The sequence below is a fragment of the Arvicola amphibius genome, chromosome 12 (assembly GCF_903992535.2).
Source record: "Arvicola amphibius chromosome 12, mArvAmp1.2, whole genome shotgun sequence".
Taxonomy (NCBI): Eukaryota; Metazoa; Chordata; class Mammalia; order Rodentia; family Cricetidae; genus Arvicola; species Arvicola amphibius.
In genome coordinates this window covers 90340574-90355577 of record NC_052058.2, presented here as the reverse complement: position 1 = coordinate 90355577, position 15004 = coordinate 90340574, and the positions used below count along the sequence as shown (strand labels likewise).

Here is a 15004-nt window from a genome sequence, read left to right as displayed (position 1 = left end):
TCCCAAGCATCCCATTCCCCCAAGCTCTCCCTATCCTCCCCTTCACGCTTTGCTCTCCCCATCTCCCCTTGCCCCCAACCCACCCCACCCCCAAGATCCCAATTTTTGCACGGCAAACTTGTCTGCTTCCAATATCCAGGAGGATAACTATATGTTTTTCTTTGGTTTCACCTTCTTATTGTCTTCTCAAGGATCACAAATTATAGGCTCGATGTCCTTTATTTATGGCTAAAAACCGATTATGAGTGAGTATATCCCATGTTCATCTTTTTGGGTCTGGGTTCCCTCACTCAGAATAGTGTTTTCTATTTCCATCCATTTGCCTGCAAAATTCAAGATGTTATTGTTTTTTACCGCTGAGTAGTACTCTAATAAATGCCATATTCTGTAGTCTTTGAGAGGTTTGAAGAATCCCTATCCACCTGAAATACATCTCTGTACATCTAGAAAATCTAACATGACTACAAGCTTGACTATCATGGATGACTATTTACGTATATTTTTTAATTATACATTATATTTTTAAATGAGTTGCTCAAACACAATACATTAATGAAGAGCAGAAATACATATAATAAAACTGACCTTAAATTTATATCCATAAAACAGGATCCATACCAATGCAAATTTCTATAGCATATCCCCCTTTAAATGTAAACAAATATTTATAGACAATATTTGAGAATTTGGGTGTAGTTCTCTAGACTACTCCCTGCTGATTGGTATGCTGTTAATCATGTCTTTCATGATGTGTCCTATGTACTAGATTCATCTCAGTCAACAGTTGGGTGAAGTAATTTTTTGGGAGTGTTCTTGGCAACCTTTCAATGGATCTTGGTGCATCAAACTACATTAACCTGGAATGAATTCACAGGTTATCTTCCTCTGTGGAAACAAAAGAACCTCTTCTCCAAAGCAACATATTTTTGAACCCAAATTTTGAAGACAAGATACCTTTAAAGTATATATGTTGGTTTAGCTTAGAAGCCCATACAATGAAATATCTCCCTGCACTTAGCTCCTTCACAGTCAAAAATATTAAAGAAAATGAAATAATAGACATAATCCAGACTCTCTGTGTATATTGCATCTTTATGTGATGAGGTGGGAGTCCCCTGTGTGTGCTATGATTACCATTAATAAAAAAAAAAAACTACTTTGGATCTATAGCAAGGCAGAATTTAGGTAGGCAGGGAAAGCTAGGCTGAATGCTGGGATGAAGGAGGGCAGAGATGCCATGGAGCTATGGAGAGAGTCATACATGCTGAAACTTTGCCGGTAAGCCACTGCCATGTGATGATACACAGATTAATGGAGATGGGTTACATTAAGATGTAAGAGTTAGCCAATAAGAAGCTAGCGCTAATGTACCAAGCAGTGTTTTAAATGATATAGTTTCTGTGTGATTATATCAAGGCTGAGCAGCCAGGAACCAACAAGCCTCCTCTTACAACAGATTAGTTAGTCTACTCAGAAGTACCAGGATAGTCTTATTCCACATTGATTCCAGGGATTATGGTGAAGGCTTGGATGAATTTTGTATTCTCCTTGGAAGATGAATTTAATGTTATTCTTACATACCCCTGTTTTATTTTGACATTAAATTATCAGATCTTATGAATACTTACCATTAATGGGTTAGCTTCTCTCCCATAAGTTCCTGTGTTTTTCCCACATGCCTGGAGTCAGTTGAACTCACCAATCCATATGACAGACAATAAACAAGAAAGCCTGATGCTTTTCCCTCTATGGCTTAATATGCATAATTGGATCATGAGCACACATACAGACCTACGTGGGGGAGAGGTTTTTAGGCTGAGATGCTGTAATGGGATTTTGAAGGGTTTATTGGTTCATTATATCAACAAAATGGGTTAGATGATTATAAATATCTCTGTCATTCATGTGAGCCTACAGAGACACTGATTTGTACCCAGTAGAAAGGAAAAGCTAGTTTATTTCATGGTTACAATGTAAAAGTTGAGATCTATTGAATAAAAATACCCTTAATCTATTGCTGAGCATGTGTGTGAATGTGCGTGTGTGTGTGTTTGTGTGTGTGTGTGTGTGTGTGTGTGTGTGTGAGTGTGTTAAGCATTTTGCAAACAACAGCTTGTAAGGGTCTTCTTATACAAAACCTTCCTTGGGTTCTACTAGGTTTTATTTGTGTTATCTAAGTAATCCATCATCCTTGGGCTATCCTCAAAAGTGATGTTCTTATTTCATTATTACAATGACATAACAGAAAGTAAAGGGAGTTAAGTGGTCCTCTTGAGAGCAAAATTGTTGCTGGTAGCTACAATTCTTTTTCCATACTCACCTGATTGGGACACGTTGCTGCGAGAATGCCCTGTGTAACTTTTCTTTAGTGAGATTTCTTATACGAAAGTCACTGAGATTTTCAGGGACAGCTTATGCCTATCTGTTTGGTTTCCTTAAAGCCACTCTGATCTGTTTGTCCATAGACCTTCATTAGCCTGCAAGGGCAATCTATCAGAATGTTGCTGGGTATATTGTCTTTGCATGGCATCAGTAATAGCTATATCAGTTCACAAGACAATTTTGTTTTGGAAAGTGTTTGAGAACCTGAAGTGAATGCTGACAGTCATGAATGTGTGAAGCCTAGAGAGGAGATTAAAAATCTGGGTCCTGAAAAGGTTGAACACCTGGGAGTGCAAAGAAGGTAGGTAAGAAGATGAGCACACATTTTCCTTATCCATTAGAACACAATGGCGAATAACTGTCCCAGTGTGGCGGTTATCATCTCAGGGGTGATTAGCATTTTCTACCTTCTATATAACTATATGACTTAAGGGGTGCTCCCCTTTCCTGAGGCATCCTCCCCTCATTGTCAATGATCTTGACCTACCTCTGCTGCATGCTAAAGACATATCACAACAGTGACTAATTCCAACAGGTTCCCATTCATGCACCCCGACAGTGTTTTCTGTCTGCATCATTTATTTGCTACTTACTTTTGGACAAAGTTTAATTTTGCACGTCTGTAGCTCACCTGCATCATGAACGTCAGCTCTGGGGAGGTTCACTACTCTGAGCCTGTGTGTCTATTTCCTTGAAGTCACTGTGCATAGTTTCCACCCCTTTAATTATAGCCAATTTCATAATTCTTTAATATTAGGTTTTCTTAAAGCATAGTTTTTAAAAAAATATATGTTATTTGTTTTAGAGAGACATTTTTAAAAAGAGAATGTGTGGCTATTGGTGTTCTGTTGTGGTAAAGCACTACATCCCGTTTATTTCCTGGGAAATTTCTGATGTCCGCTCTCATTGTCAATATTCTGTAATGTTGTCAGTTCTAACCACACTGCCCATGTTTAGCCCAGTTCCTCTCAATGCACGGTGCACCCCTTCCGCTTTTCATAAGATTTCTTTATCTCTCCTTCCTGGAAATGCTCTTTGCAGATGGTTACTTTAGAATGCTTTGTGTTAAGATTATGCTAATCATATTCACAAGAGTGGGAATTAAATTTTGATTAGCTGTAGTTTGGGTTTCCCCCCCCCCCCCGACTCGGCCTGCTGGCTTCCGCATGTGGGAATGAGGTGCCCCAGATGACTTCCCGTGTGAGCGTGAAGCGGGTGGGTTCACTCTGTGGACTCAACCTGAACATAGATTGAGACTGAGAGGAGAATGATTGGAGCTGAGCTTTCGGCTTGATTATCTGCTGGAATCTCTATTACTTCTCATAATATGCTTGAAAAATTTTATTTGTACCTCAAGGGCAATGAGTCTGGCCTCATTTACAAATATGAATGCAGATATTCACCACACACTGTCTTCTCCTCGAGGCAGGCTTCCTGTCAGCGTGTTTTATTTACTTCCTCGGAAGAGAATATCCATCTCCAGGGGATTAGACATAGCATATATAATGTGATAATGGAAGCTCGGGAATTAGGGGTTTAGCTCTGATTCCCATTGTCCCAGGGGTAACATGAGCCAGGTTTTGACTCTGACCCTTGGACTCCTTCTCAGTGAACTGAGATAGAGCATTCTGACACACCGCCCAATGAGCTTCTCCTAAGAGTTCTCGTACAAATGCATGATATATGTAAAATGTGCAGCCTGCACCAAGGCAGTATTTGGTAAACACTCATGTCCTTGGTGGTTATTTTTGTCTGTCAGACTCACAACAGGACACTTCCAAACTGTGAAGTCATTAGGACAAAACTGTTTGTCTTCTATGCTTTCTTCCCATATTTTATGCTGTTATTTCAAGTAATAAATGGCGCCTCTCCTCTTGGTGTCCTCTGATTATGAGGAGACTGAACGGATGGAGGAGATGAGAGAATTATTATATCTTAGGAATTTGTCATGATGATAAATAAAAAGACTGAAAGTGGTTATTTTTTTCCTCAAGAAACCATTGTTATCTTTTGAGATACGAAAAGTAACTTAGAATGATCCCATTATTCTGACCACTGGCTTGGTGTTAAGCACTGTCCTGCCTTATTTTAAAACTTACAAAAATTGTAGTAGGATATGATAGCAAAGGATTGTAAATACTATTTAGAAAGGGATACTAAAACCCTTGTGTCAATAGCAAAATTGGTAATCTTTGATATTTGGCATGTTTTATACTGTGACTTTAAGTACAACTATTATTTATTTGGAAGTGTATTGGATTATCATCAAATATGTTGAAATGGATTTCAACTTTTGTCAGCATAGTGTGTAATTTCAGCCACGGGCCTTTCCACTATAATTAGATCATTTATTCCCTGGCAGAAAGAAGAAAAATCATTTGATAATCTTACTAGATATTAGGTATTTAAGGGAAAAGCACCGGAACGAGAATAGGATGATGAGATTGTCCTTTATGGGGTGGATTATGGTGGCTGGCATCAACTGTGATGTTCAGAGCACCCTGGCCTCCACTGTGAAGATGAATGAAGGCTTGTTCCATAGAGCTGCCATTAGCATGTCAGTCATACTTAGCTCTAGTCATCCTTGGCTAAATTGTTCTTAGAAGAAGCCAACGTTGTCCCCGTGAAGAATGACAAATGAATATTTGGCCATACTCTCTACGTTTTTAAATATCATGTTACTTCTTGGCAGATTTTCCTTGACAGAAACATTATGGATAGTTGCAGGTGCATCCATATTTCTTCTCCACGGTCTGGACACCTGCTGAAGGTTTCCAAGACAAAGTAGGATAATAGAGAAAGCAACGGACCAATGAATTTCCCGGATTGACCTCGTTTTCATTACTAAGCAATTGTCTCTAACTGTTTGGTTCCAGGAGAAGAAGTATCAGGGAGTCTCTGCCCAGTGCCTCCTCCTCCTGAACGTATGGCCTGTGATATCCCCTGCCGAATGGACTGCGTGGTGAGTGAGTGGACGGCTTGGTCATCTTGCTCCCAGTCCTGTTCCAATAAAAACGCAGACGGCAAACAAACCAGGTCACGGTCTCTCCTTGCTTTGGCTGGAGAAGGTGAGTGACAGATTCAGTACCTCGACTGGAAGTTTTGTTATTGAATAAGTATCTGCGACATTCTTGTCATGCATGTAGATAAACTTAGCTGATATCTCTGCTCTTTAAATGGGCATTAACCATTTCATTTCCAGACCTGCATTCTTTTCTGTGAGCCCTCTATTTTATCTATGCTGGGCTCACCTTTCCACAGAAATTGCTTCAGTCCAAACTCTCAAATGTCCCAGTCTAATGATTTAGTTGCTCTTTTTATTCCACTGTTTAGAGAAGGGAGCAAAATATAATCATACATCCAGGCTTGGGTATCTTATACGACTGGGAACACAATTGGATTCATCTGGTATAAAGAGTTCCAAAGGAGGAATTAGGAGACCTGCTTTCCCATCAACAACTGCCAATAACACCTGTAAGGCGCTTACCAGTGCCCTGGTTTCCTTTTCTTGAGTACCTAGTGCCAGGGGCCAAGGAGAAAACATGAAAGCCATGAAAATAGCTTTGAAGAAAGTAAAAGGTGATATGGGAACGTGAACAGTAACTGCAGAACAAATTAAAGGAGCAGTCATTCCCATCATTCCCCGCAATGGACTCTGTCCCCAGACACACATGCCATTCCTTTCATGTCCTACCTCTGCCTCCTCAGTGTTTGGTGCCATTAGAGCAGCAGAACAGTGGGACCCCAGCTGTGAGGAACATCTTAAACAAGATTTCAGTACTGTGATCATGAGAGATCGGGCAAGGGTAATAGTAAAGAGAATTTTGTCATCTCCAAGTGCAACTGCTTTTATATATCCTGGCTTTGATATTTCTAGAATGAAGGGTGGAAGATTAGTATTAGAATAAAAATAACAAAATTGAGGCTGTGCATCTGAGCCATTTGTCCCACTGAATAAAACATTGTGGTGTGGACGAGCAGAGAGAGATCAATACTTCAGAGACACACCACACTTTACACCGGAATTAAAATGTAAAAGAACAGATAGTAATAAAGTTTGGTTATCTGATTCAGCCAAGGGTTTAAAGGTGAATATCTGCCTGGTCTCCCTGCCAGGGCACAGTGGGTTGTCAGAATGATTTCAGGGTTTAAGATGAGCTTTCTCTTGCCAGATTTTAATATATGCCTCTGGATTTCTCAACTCACAGTGAAATGCTTTGTGGAGGATGGGTACTTCCCAAGAGGCACTCTGAGAAACAGAGCATCTTCCTTAAGAAAAGGAATTGCGTGTAGTGTGTGTCTGACATATGTCACTCCAAGGTCATAGCCTCGTCTGTGTCACTGATTCACATGCAGACAGCATACATTTGACATAGTGTCACTCTAACGTTCTTGGCTAGTCTATCTCATTGATTAACTCGGGCAAACAAAATAATATCCAAGAAAAGCTGATTTCTTTGTAGCTCATTTCACAGATGTGGGTGCCATAGGTAGATAGCAGACCAAATTAATTTTATCTTCTGCTGAACGTGGACCTGCTGTCTGTAAATTTGGGGACAAGAATGTACTACTATCCTTCGGTTATGGTTCAGGACATAGATTCCTAATCGTAGAGTGGAATGATCCAGTAGGTTAGGTCTTTAGGTCACAGGAAAAAAAAAAAAAACACAAAGCATGAATGGCTTCATCATAATTAATGTTTTCTTTCTCATTTCAATCTTCCCAGGTGGAAAGCCCTGTCCTAGTAGTCAGGAACTCCAAGAGCACCGCCTATGCAATGACCATTCCTGTACCCAGCTCTACTGGGAGACATCTGCCTGGGCTCCCTGCTCTGAAAACACTCTTGTGACAGCTCTCAATGTGACCATTGGCTGGAATGGCGAAGCAACATGTGGGGTGGGCATTCAGACACGGAGAGTCTTCTGCATCAAGAGTCATGTGGGCCAAGTCATGACCAAAAGGTATCTCCAAGCTTCTGCTGAGAGTGTATATGATCATTTTATTATTGGGTACTTTTAGTAGAAAAGGATTATCAAACAAATGATAGGCCTAGGTTTGTGCCAGAGTAGCAAGAACTTTTGTTGTTCTTTGTAAAATCTTTGTTGATTATTTTAATTTATTCATGTGTGCATGTGTACATGCACACACATGTACAGGTATCTACAGGGGCCCAAGGAAGGCATCAGGTCTCCTGGAGCAGGGGTTATGGTGGTTGTGGTCATCCTACTTGAGTTCTGGGAAGCAAACCCAGGTTCTCTAGAAGAACAGCACATCCTCTTACCCACTGAGCCATCTCTCCAGACCCCATTCTTCTTGTTATTCCACCATCCAAGATTAACCTCAAAGTTAAGCATATTCAGTAATATATACCAGAAGTGCACTTACAATGGATGAATTAGTCAGTGAAAAACTAAGTCATCTCCACAAACTTGAAATAAATTTGAGTAATTAAACAAATTTTCCGGGGCTGACCTCTGTGTCTTTGGCTCTTCTCAAATCTTACAGAGATTAGGTCCATCTGGAACCAGGTCTGTACTCTGAAGGGTAATGTTTATCATTATTCAGACTCCCAGGTTTCTCCTACCACAGAAATTTTGGTCTGCTTAATCTTTGCTTCTATGTAGAATATAGTTTTGAGCTTTCTGCATCCTCTGCAAAGAAGGTATACATTTTCTAAAGGTAACTGGGATATATTGACATGGGAACTGGGACACAGATTTTTAAAACCATATCAAGAAATATTTCAAGGGATGATAAGAAAGAAAAAATTGTCTAGATAACTCCAGTGGGAGAGTTTCGTCTCTGTCTCTAGCTCTCACCCTGATGACAAAGAGAGAATTTAAGGTCCTTTGCTATGCTCAGAAATGTGGTGAGCGACCTATCCTCAGAAATTCCCTTGTAACAGTGTTCAAAGACCTTACTCTGACCATAGGAACGTTGAGTCACCAAAGTGTGCTGGCAGAAGCTTTGGTATATTGACATCAGCTTGGCAATTCGGTGTTCCCCTGGGAAATAGGAATTTTCAGTCTAGCAAGAAGAAGCTCCTTTCTCAATTCTCTAAGAGCATGGACTTGGGTGCTTTAGGCAGGTGGGGAAAGCAGTAGGAGAGAACAAGGCTGATGCTCAGAGAAATGCGGGAACATTTGCAGCATGAATGTAAGCAGCGTTCCATCCAGCCCTCCTCACCGACTGCTAATGTAGGCGAATTTATTTTGCCCATCTGACAGGTTCAGCATGGTGTATGCCCAGAGCGGCAACTCAATCACGTGAGCTAGCTTTGCTCTCGGCACCACAGCGAAGGGTTGTGCCAACCCACGCTGCTGCCAAAGGTGTATGAGGAAACTACAGAAGCTCAAGTTAAGGGAACAAAACTGTCTAGAAGGGTCCTGAGTCGATGTGGCCCCCCACTGGCACCCACGAAACATTAGAATAAAGATAAAATTAAGAATAGAGCTAAAGAATAGGAAACCCCAACATGGCATATGGTAATTTTGCTTGTTATTATAAAGAGGAATTTTAATAGGTTTGTAGTCTTATCTCTCTTCCATAAGTTTTCAGCTCTACGCTACAGCCAGAAAAATCCACTTGATGTTGAGGTTATTTTTTCCTCTTCCTTGGCAAAAGGATAATAGAAAAGAGACTCGCATCTACTAAGAAAGTTATTACCACATGCTAAGTAAAGTACTACAGAACAAGAAAAGTTGAGCTTATGTTAAACAGCCTTCATTGTCCTCTCATATCTCATAATTACTCTGGATAGCAGCTTATTATAAATATGTCTGAACACACTACTGTGTTAAAATGATAACAGTTCTAGTTAGCATTGCCATCAGCTAGCCACAATATAAAGTCACTTGAGCGGGCAATCTTGATTCATGGACTTCATAGATCAGATTGGCCTGTGGGCATGTCTACTGGGGTTCTTCTTAATTGATACAGGTGACCCACCCACTGTGGGCAGCACCATTCCCTGAGCTGATGGCCTTGAGCTGTATGAGAAACCAGCTAAACATCAGTCTGAGAGTGATCCTCCATGGTTTCTTCAGATGTCTCCTTGAGTTCCTGCCCTGCCTCCCCTCAGTGATGGGCATGGAAGTGAGAACCTAATAAACCCTTTCCTCCACTAAGTTGCTTTTGGTCCAGTGTTTTATCACAGCAACAGGGATGAAACACTAACATAAATATGTTTTGTGATTAAAATAAATTATAGCACTAAAATAATTCTTAAAGATATATATATATATATATATATATATATATACATATGACACTACAAAATATTAGTTCAACGAATAACTTCCAGTTTTGCTACAGTTTTTCATGCCAAAAATCACTTTGATGTATGTTTCACATAACAAGCAGACACAGAGAGTGGGAGGATTGTTAATGCTAATTACTTTACGCACTGTTAACAAAACTGTGAAACTAACAATGACATTTTCATTCTTACTGTATGTCTCTAAACCATCCTGCTACACGCAGCAGCCTACATTGACTTTAGTAAATTTACTTAATTAAAATTCGTAAGGTCGGGCTGGAGAGATGGCTCAGAGGTTAAGAGCATTGCCTGCTCTTCCAAACGTCTTGAGTTCAATTCCCAGCAACCACATGGTGGCTCACAACCATCTGTAATGGGGTCTGGTGCCCTCTTCTGGCCTTCAGGCATACACGCAGACAGAATACTATATACATAATAAATAAATAAATAGATAATTTTTAAAAATTCGTAAGATCAATCACATTAAGTGAAATAAGAAGATGATGCCCCAGTGGAATGCCCTGTGAGATTGCCAGCAGTAGAAAGTGTGCTTTGCTCTGCCCTTTCCAAACATACACACACAGACACACAAACACACACACACACACACAGACACACAAACACACACACACACACACACACACACACTTGTTCTTTTTAATATGGTAGCCCATGTGAGCACAGATAGATCCTCTGTTTACTTGCAAACTCCTTGGCATGGGATGGGAGTTAGAGATAAAAGGGAGGAATGATCTTCCCTGAGGAAAAATGTGGGATCGAGAATGAATGCACTAAAGTGATGTATGTGTTTTGTTCCTAACTCCCTCCTCCAACAGACAAAAAGTTTCTCTCCTTACATTGCTGAGTCTGAGTTTGGCTTGCATGTGATCATATAGGTGAGAATGTTACCATTGTATGAGTAATAAAACTGATCATATCAGAAAATGAGAACCAGCTGGAAGCAGAAGTCATAGCTCACATGGGTATTTCTGGGGCTTTGTTTCATTATTCAATGCTTTCCAGTTGTAAAGTTTGAAAAAAAAAATAACAACAAAGATAAACACACAGTTCAAGTCTTCCAACGTTCCTGATAAGCATTTTCTGCCTTTGCTGTGAAAATACCTGGCATTTGTGCGAGATATAGTCAAAAGCATAGCTGTGCTTAAACATCTAGTGTATAAAACGGCAGCAGATAGGCCCCATCCAGCTGAGTGAGATGAACACAGGCGCTGCTGGGTCGGATGAGTGATTAGGGAGGTGGGCACAGAGTGTGCACCATGAGGAGAGAGACGTTGTGAAAACTGGCATGGCTTCGTAGCTCCGACTGATGTTCTTCATGTCAGTATAGAGCTACAACCTACAGGCTCAGAGGAAAAGACAATGTGAACAGAACCTCCCAGAATAAGCCTAAGGGAATAGATACATAAAATGAAATTCATGTGCCTAATAGTAAGAGCACTGCCATTCAGAGTGCCATCTATACACACAGGGAGGAAGTGTAAGTCATCCCCATTGGCAAGGAGTCATGCTTTTTCTGCTAACTGAACAGTGAGTTCATGTCGTCCTGGTTTTTGAGGCTGTGCTTTCAACTTGGAAATGGCTAGATAAAACAGTAAATGACTCACCGACAGTTACTATTTATATTGAGCTAGGACCTAGCAGTTTAAATATATAAGACAGAATTCTGTCCCCAAGACAATCAGAGCTAGTGGTATGAATCATGTGTTATGTGTGGAACACACGTATGTAAGTTACAGCACAAACAATATCAGCTTTTGGTGTCACTGAGATGATGCTGTAGTCCCTTGGTGTCACTGAGATGATGCAGAAAAGGAACCCTGGAGTTTTCCCAGGCAGAGGACACCCAAGCTATTTGTAGACAATGATGGTATTTTGAAACTCTAATAGGAAATATATGGAAATTGGAAATGTGATCAAGTGTGAAGTCTACACAACATGCTTGTAAATAGAAGGCAGTTGAGCCCTGGAGGAAAAGGTAAACTTGCTGGAAGAAGAAAGTAACACAAACACCATTTCCTAGAAAAGAGAATAGTTGACTCTTTTCAGATCAGACAGCGTGTGCCCTTTCAGGGCAGCTCTTAGCTTCTGGTTTCCATAAAGCACTGCACGTAGGTCTAGCCTTCTCGGGGTGAGGATGCCAGTGTTGCTCTTTCTCCCTAAGAGTGGAGCTTAGGAAGTGTGTCCACCTTACAGAGGGCCAGCAAACTCCCAGCAAACTGCATGATGACTGATCCTTCCAGGCTCAGTATGATGGATGCTAACATTCCCCAGGAGAGGTGAGCACTGATTGCTGTTGGAGTGGCCAGAGCCCCTGTAGTACGGGCACCCTGTACAGGAAAATTGAAGCTCAGTACCACAGACACTATTCTTTGAATCCCCAAAGGAATTTTCCCTAGGTGCGTCTGAGCTCTACTTCTATGTTCCCCAGAGCTCAGAAGAGCAGATATTATTGGAGACATTGCAGCCATGTTTAGACCGTACTCTCTGCCAGCTCTGGGACCCAAGAGGCAGCAGAGGGGTTAGGATAAATGGCAGTTCACTTTATTTTTATTAGACCTCAGAGTATGAATAAAAGTCCTGGGAATGATTTCAGTGTTTTTTACTGTCTAACTTAGGTAGGATATAAATTTTCCTTCCTGGAGTGGGTTGTTTCAATGACACTATATCCTTATAAAGAGCCTCTTTCTCCTACTGCTTTGCTCATTGAGCAGATCCATTTGATAACGGTTTGTTTGAATTAATGATGGTTAATAACAATGCACTAATACGAACCCATTTATTATTCACTACTCACTTATTATTTTCTGCATGCATGTACATTTTTCACTGTAATTTATTTTACCAGAATATTACATACTGCACAGTGTTGAGGGATACACTAGGATCATGGGTGGGATGCAGCCAATCCCCAACCATTTCCTATTCTACACCCCATTTCCCATAAGACAACCTCATTTTCAACTGGTGTCCCATGCCTTTCTCTTGACTGTGTAAGAATGTACCTAGCTCGCCAATAGAAGTATGAGGGACAACTGAAGAATGCCCAGCTTTTCTCTTCTCCTTTTGTGCCCCTGACTGTATCTTGTCAGTTTGTCTGTCTGTGCTATGTCTTCACGTCCATATAAACAAACCCATGAATCCACTCTCAGTCCTCTTCTCTTTCTGAGGTTTCCCTCTTAATTTTAAATGAAATGAATTTTTATGTATCATTCATGTGATGTTCTTGTGTATAATTTAAAACTCATTTCTTGATTAAAGCCCATCAGAACCATAACTCTTAGATTCTCTCACAGAACCTTCATGACATCCTTCCTGTTGGAGCATTCTGCCAGTAACCTACATTTATGCTTTTGATTAATAACTTTAGAACCTTTGCCTTAGTCAGTTTGAGCTGCTATAATAAAAATTGCCATAGAGCAGTGACCAAAACAAATGGACTGCTCTTTCTCACAGTCTTGGAGGGTAGAATTTCAAGATAACAGTCTTATTGGTACAATAAGGGATTCTTTTTTCCATTTTCTCTCTGGGTCTTCACATGGGGATGAGCAAAAAGAGAGGACGAACCTGTTCATGTCAGGGGGCTGGTCCTCTTATGAGGGTTCCGCTCCCATACACTGCTCACAGCCTAAAGAGGCCACTCAGGTACTGTCATTTGAAGGTCACGGGCTCAACATGTGAGTTGAGGGAGATTCAAAACTTGCCATCCAGCATGCATTAGTTATTTGTCTCATCACTAGGACAAAATGCTTCACAGGACTTAGGGACAGAAGGATGTGTGGAGCGACATGTGGAGTATGTGGAATGATAGCTCCGAGGAACAATGCCCGCTGTGGCACGGGAGGCATGGAGCCGGAGCAAGAGGCCACTGTTCACGTCACACCCACAATCAGAAAGCAGAGAGTTCAATGTGAGTGCGCAAACTCACTTTCTCCTTTTCATTCATTCTGAACTCCCAGCCCACCGAAGAGTGCCACCCATAGTCAGGGTAGCACTTCCTATGTCAATTAATCTAGAAACTCCCTCAGCGGCATGACTAAAGATTTATTTCCATCTAGATCTCATCAGGTTGACAGTCAAGACATACAACATCCTCCTCCCCTGTTTTATTTAGACTCTCTGAGCCCTTGCTATATAGCATAAAGGCCTTAGACCCCTGCTTGCCTTCTTTACTTCTGATGTTGAAACACACCACTGCATCCATGGCTTGCTGTAGCCAAACTAGCACTGTAGAGCACTCCATCCCCAAACACGACTGCCCCTTCCACTCTTCACAGTGCTTATAAATTGTTTTTTAATTATGAAAATGATTTTCATGCTAATAGTTCTATCAGTTGAGGCCCAGTGTGAGCAGAGTTCTCTTCCTTCTTAGAAGACACCTCTCTTTTTCTTCCGTTGTTTCTAACATTATTCGTTCCTAACGTGAGTCTTTACAACTGAAGAATCCTCGTGTTGGCATGCTGGCCATTTTGTCAAGCCTGGAAAATTTCCACTCTGAATACTCTCCCATAGCATTACAAAGTTCTGTGACGGTCTGGCCCATTATCTCCCCATTAATCTTATCTCTTTTGTTTCTCATTTTCTCCTTCTGAAAGTCTGATAATTGCTAGGCTTGTGCTGTGATATTTTTGCTACTGCCATAGTCTTCAAGTGTTTGGTTTCCCTGTAGTTTGGGGTTGACTCTCTATTGTCGAGGGCCTTTAGTTGAACATTCCTCTGAACCAAGGTCAGATATAAGTGCAAGAATACAGGCAAGGCACTTCACCACACATGACTCTGACACGCTGATCCCTTCTTTAATCTACGTGACATGTCTGGGCTTTATGGAAACTTATAGACTGAAATCATAATGAATGAAGACATGCATAATGAAGTATCTCCCTGGCTCCCATGTTGCTTTATTTATTTATTTATTTATTTATTTATTTATTATGTATACAATATTCTGTCTGTATGTATGCCTGCAGGCCAGAAGAGGGCACCAGACCCCATTACAGATGGTTGTGAGGCACCATGTGGTTGCTGGGAATTGAACTCAGGACCTTTGGAAGAGCAGGCAATGCTCTTAACCTCTGAGCCATCTCTCCAGCCCCCCCTCCCCCATGTTGCTTTATTTCTATTGTAAAAGGCAAATATACTTCTCGGCTCTCAATATTCAGAAGCAACAAAGCAAGCTTTAACAAAAAGAAAGATAACTTTTTTTTGGTTGTTTACAAGAACTTTTTTTCTTCCAGTAGTTGGTTCTCTAAGTCCATTCCCAGTTGTATGCATTAACTTAATTATCAATGGAATAACAGCTCTCATGTTTTCCTATGTTTCATGTTAGCTAACATGTTTGTTATCTGT

At 40.8% G+C, this 15004-nt stretch overlaps 1 protein-coding gene across 1 annotated transcript in view; it reads left to right on the top strand.

Moving 5' to 3' along the window:
- Thsd7b (thrombospondin type 1 domain containing 7B) overlaps positions 1–15004 on the top strand; it is a 705347-nt gene that overhangs the window by 325626 nt on the left and 364717 nt on the right. Inside the window, exons 7-8 of the mRNA XM_038349733.1 lie at positions 5259–5450; positions 7109–7343. Of these exons, the coding sequence (XP_038205661.1) occupies positions 5259–5450; positions 7109–7343 (427 nt within the window). The remainder of the gene's footprint in view (positions 1–5258; positions 5451–7108; positions 7344–15004) is intronic.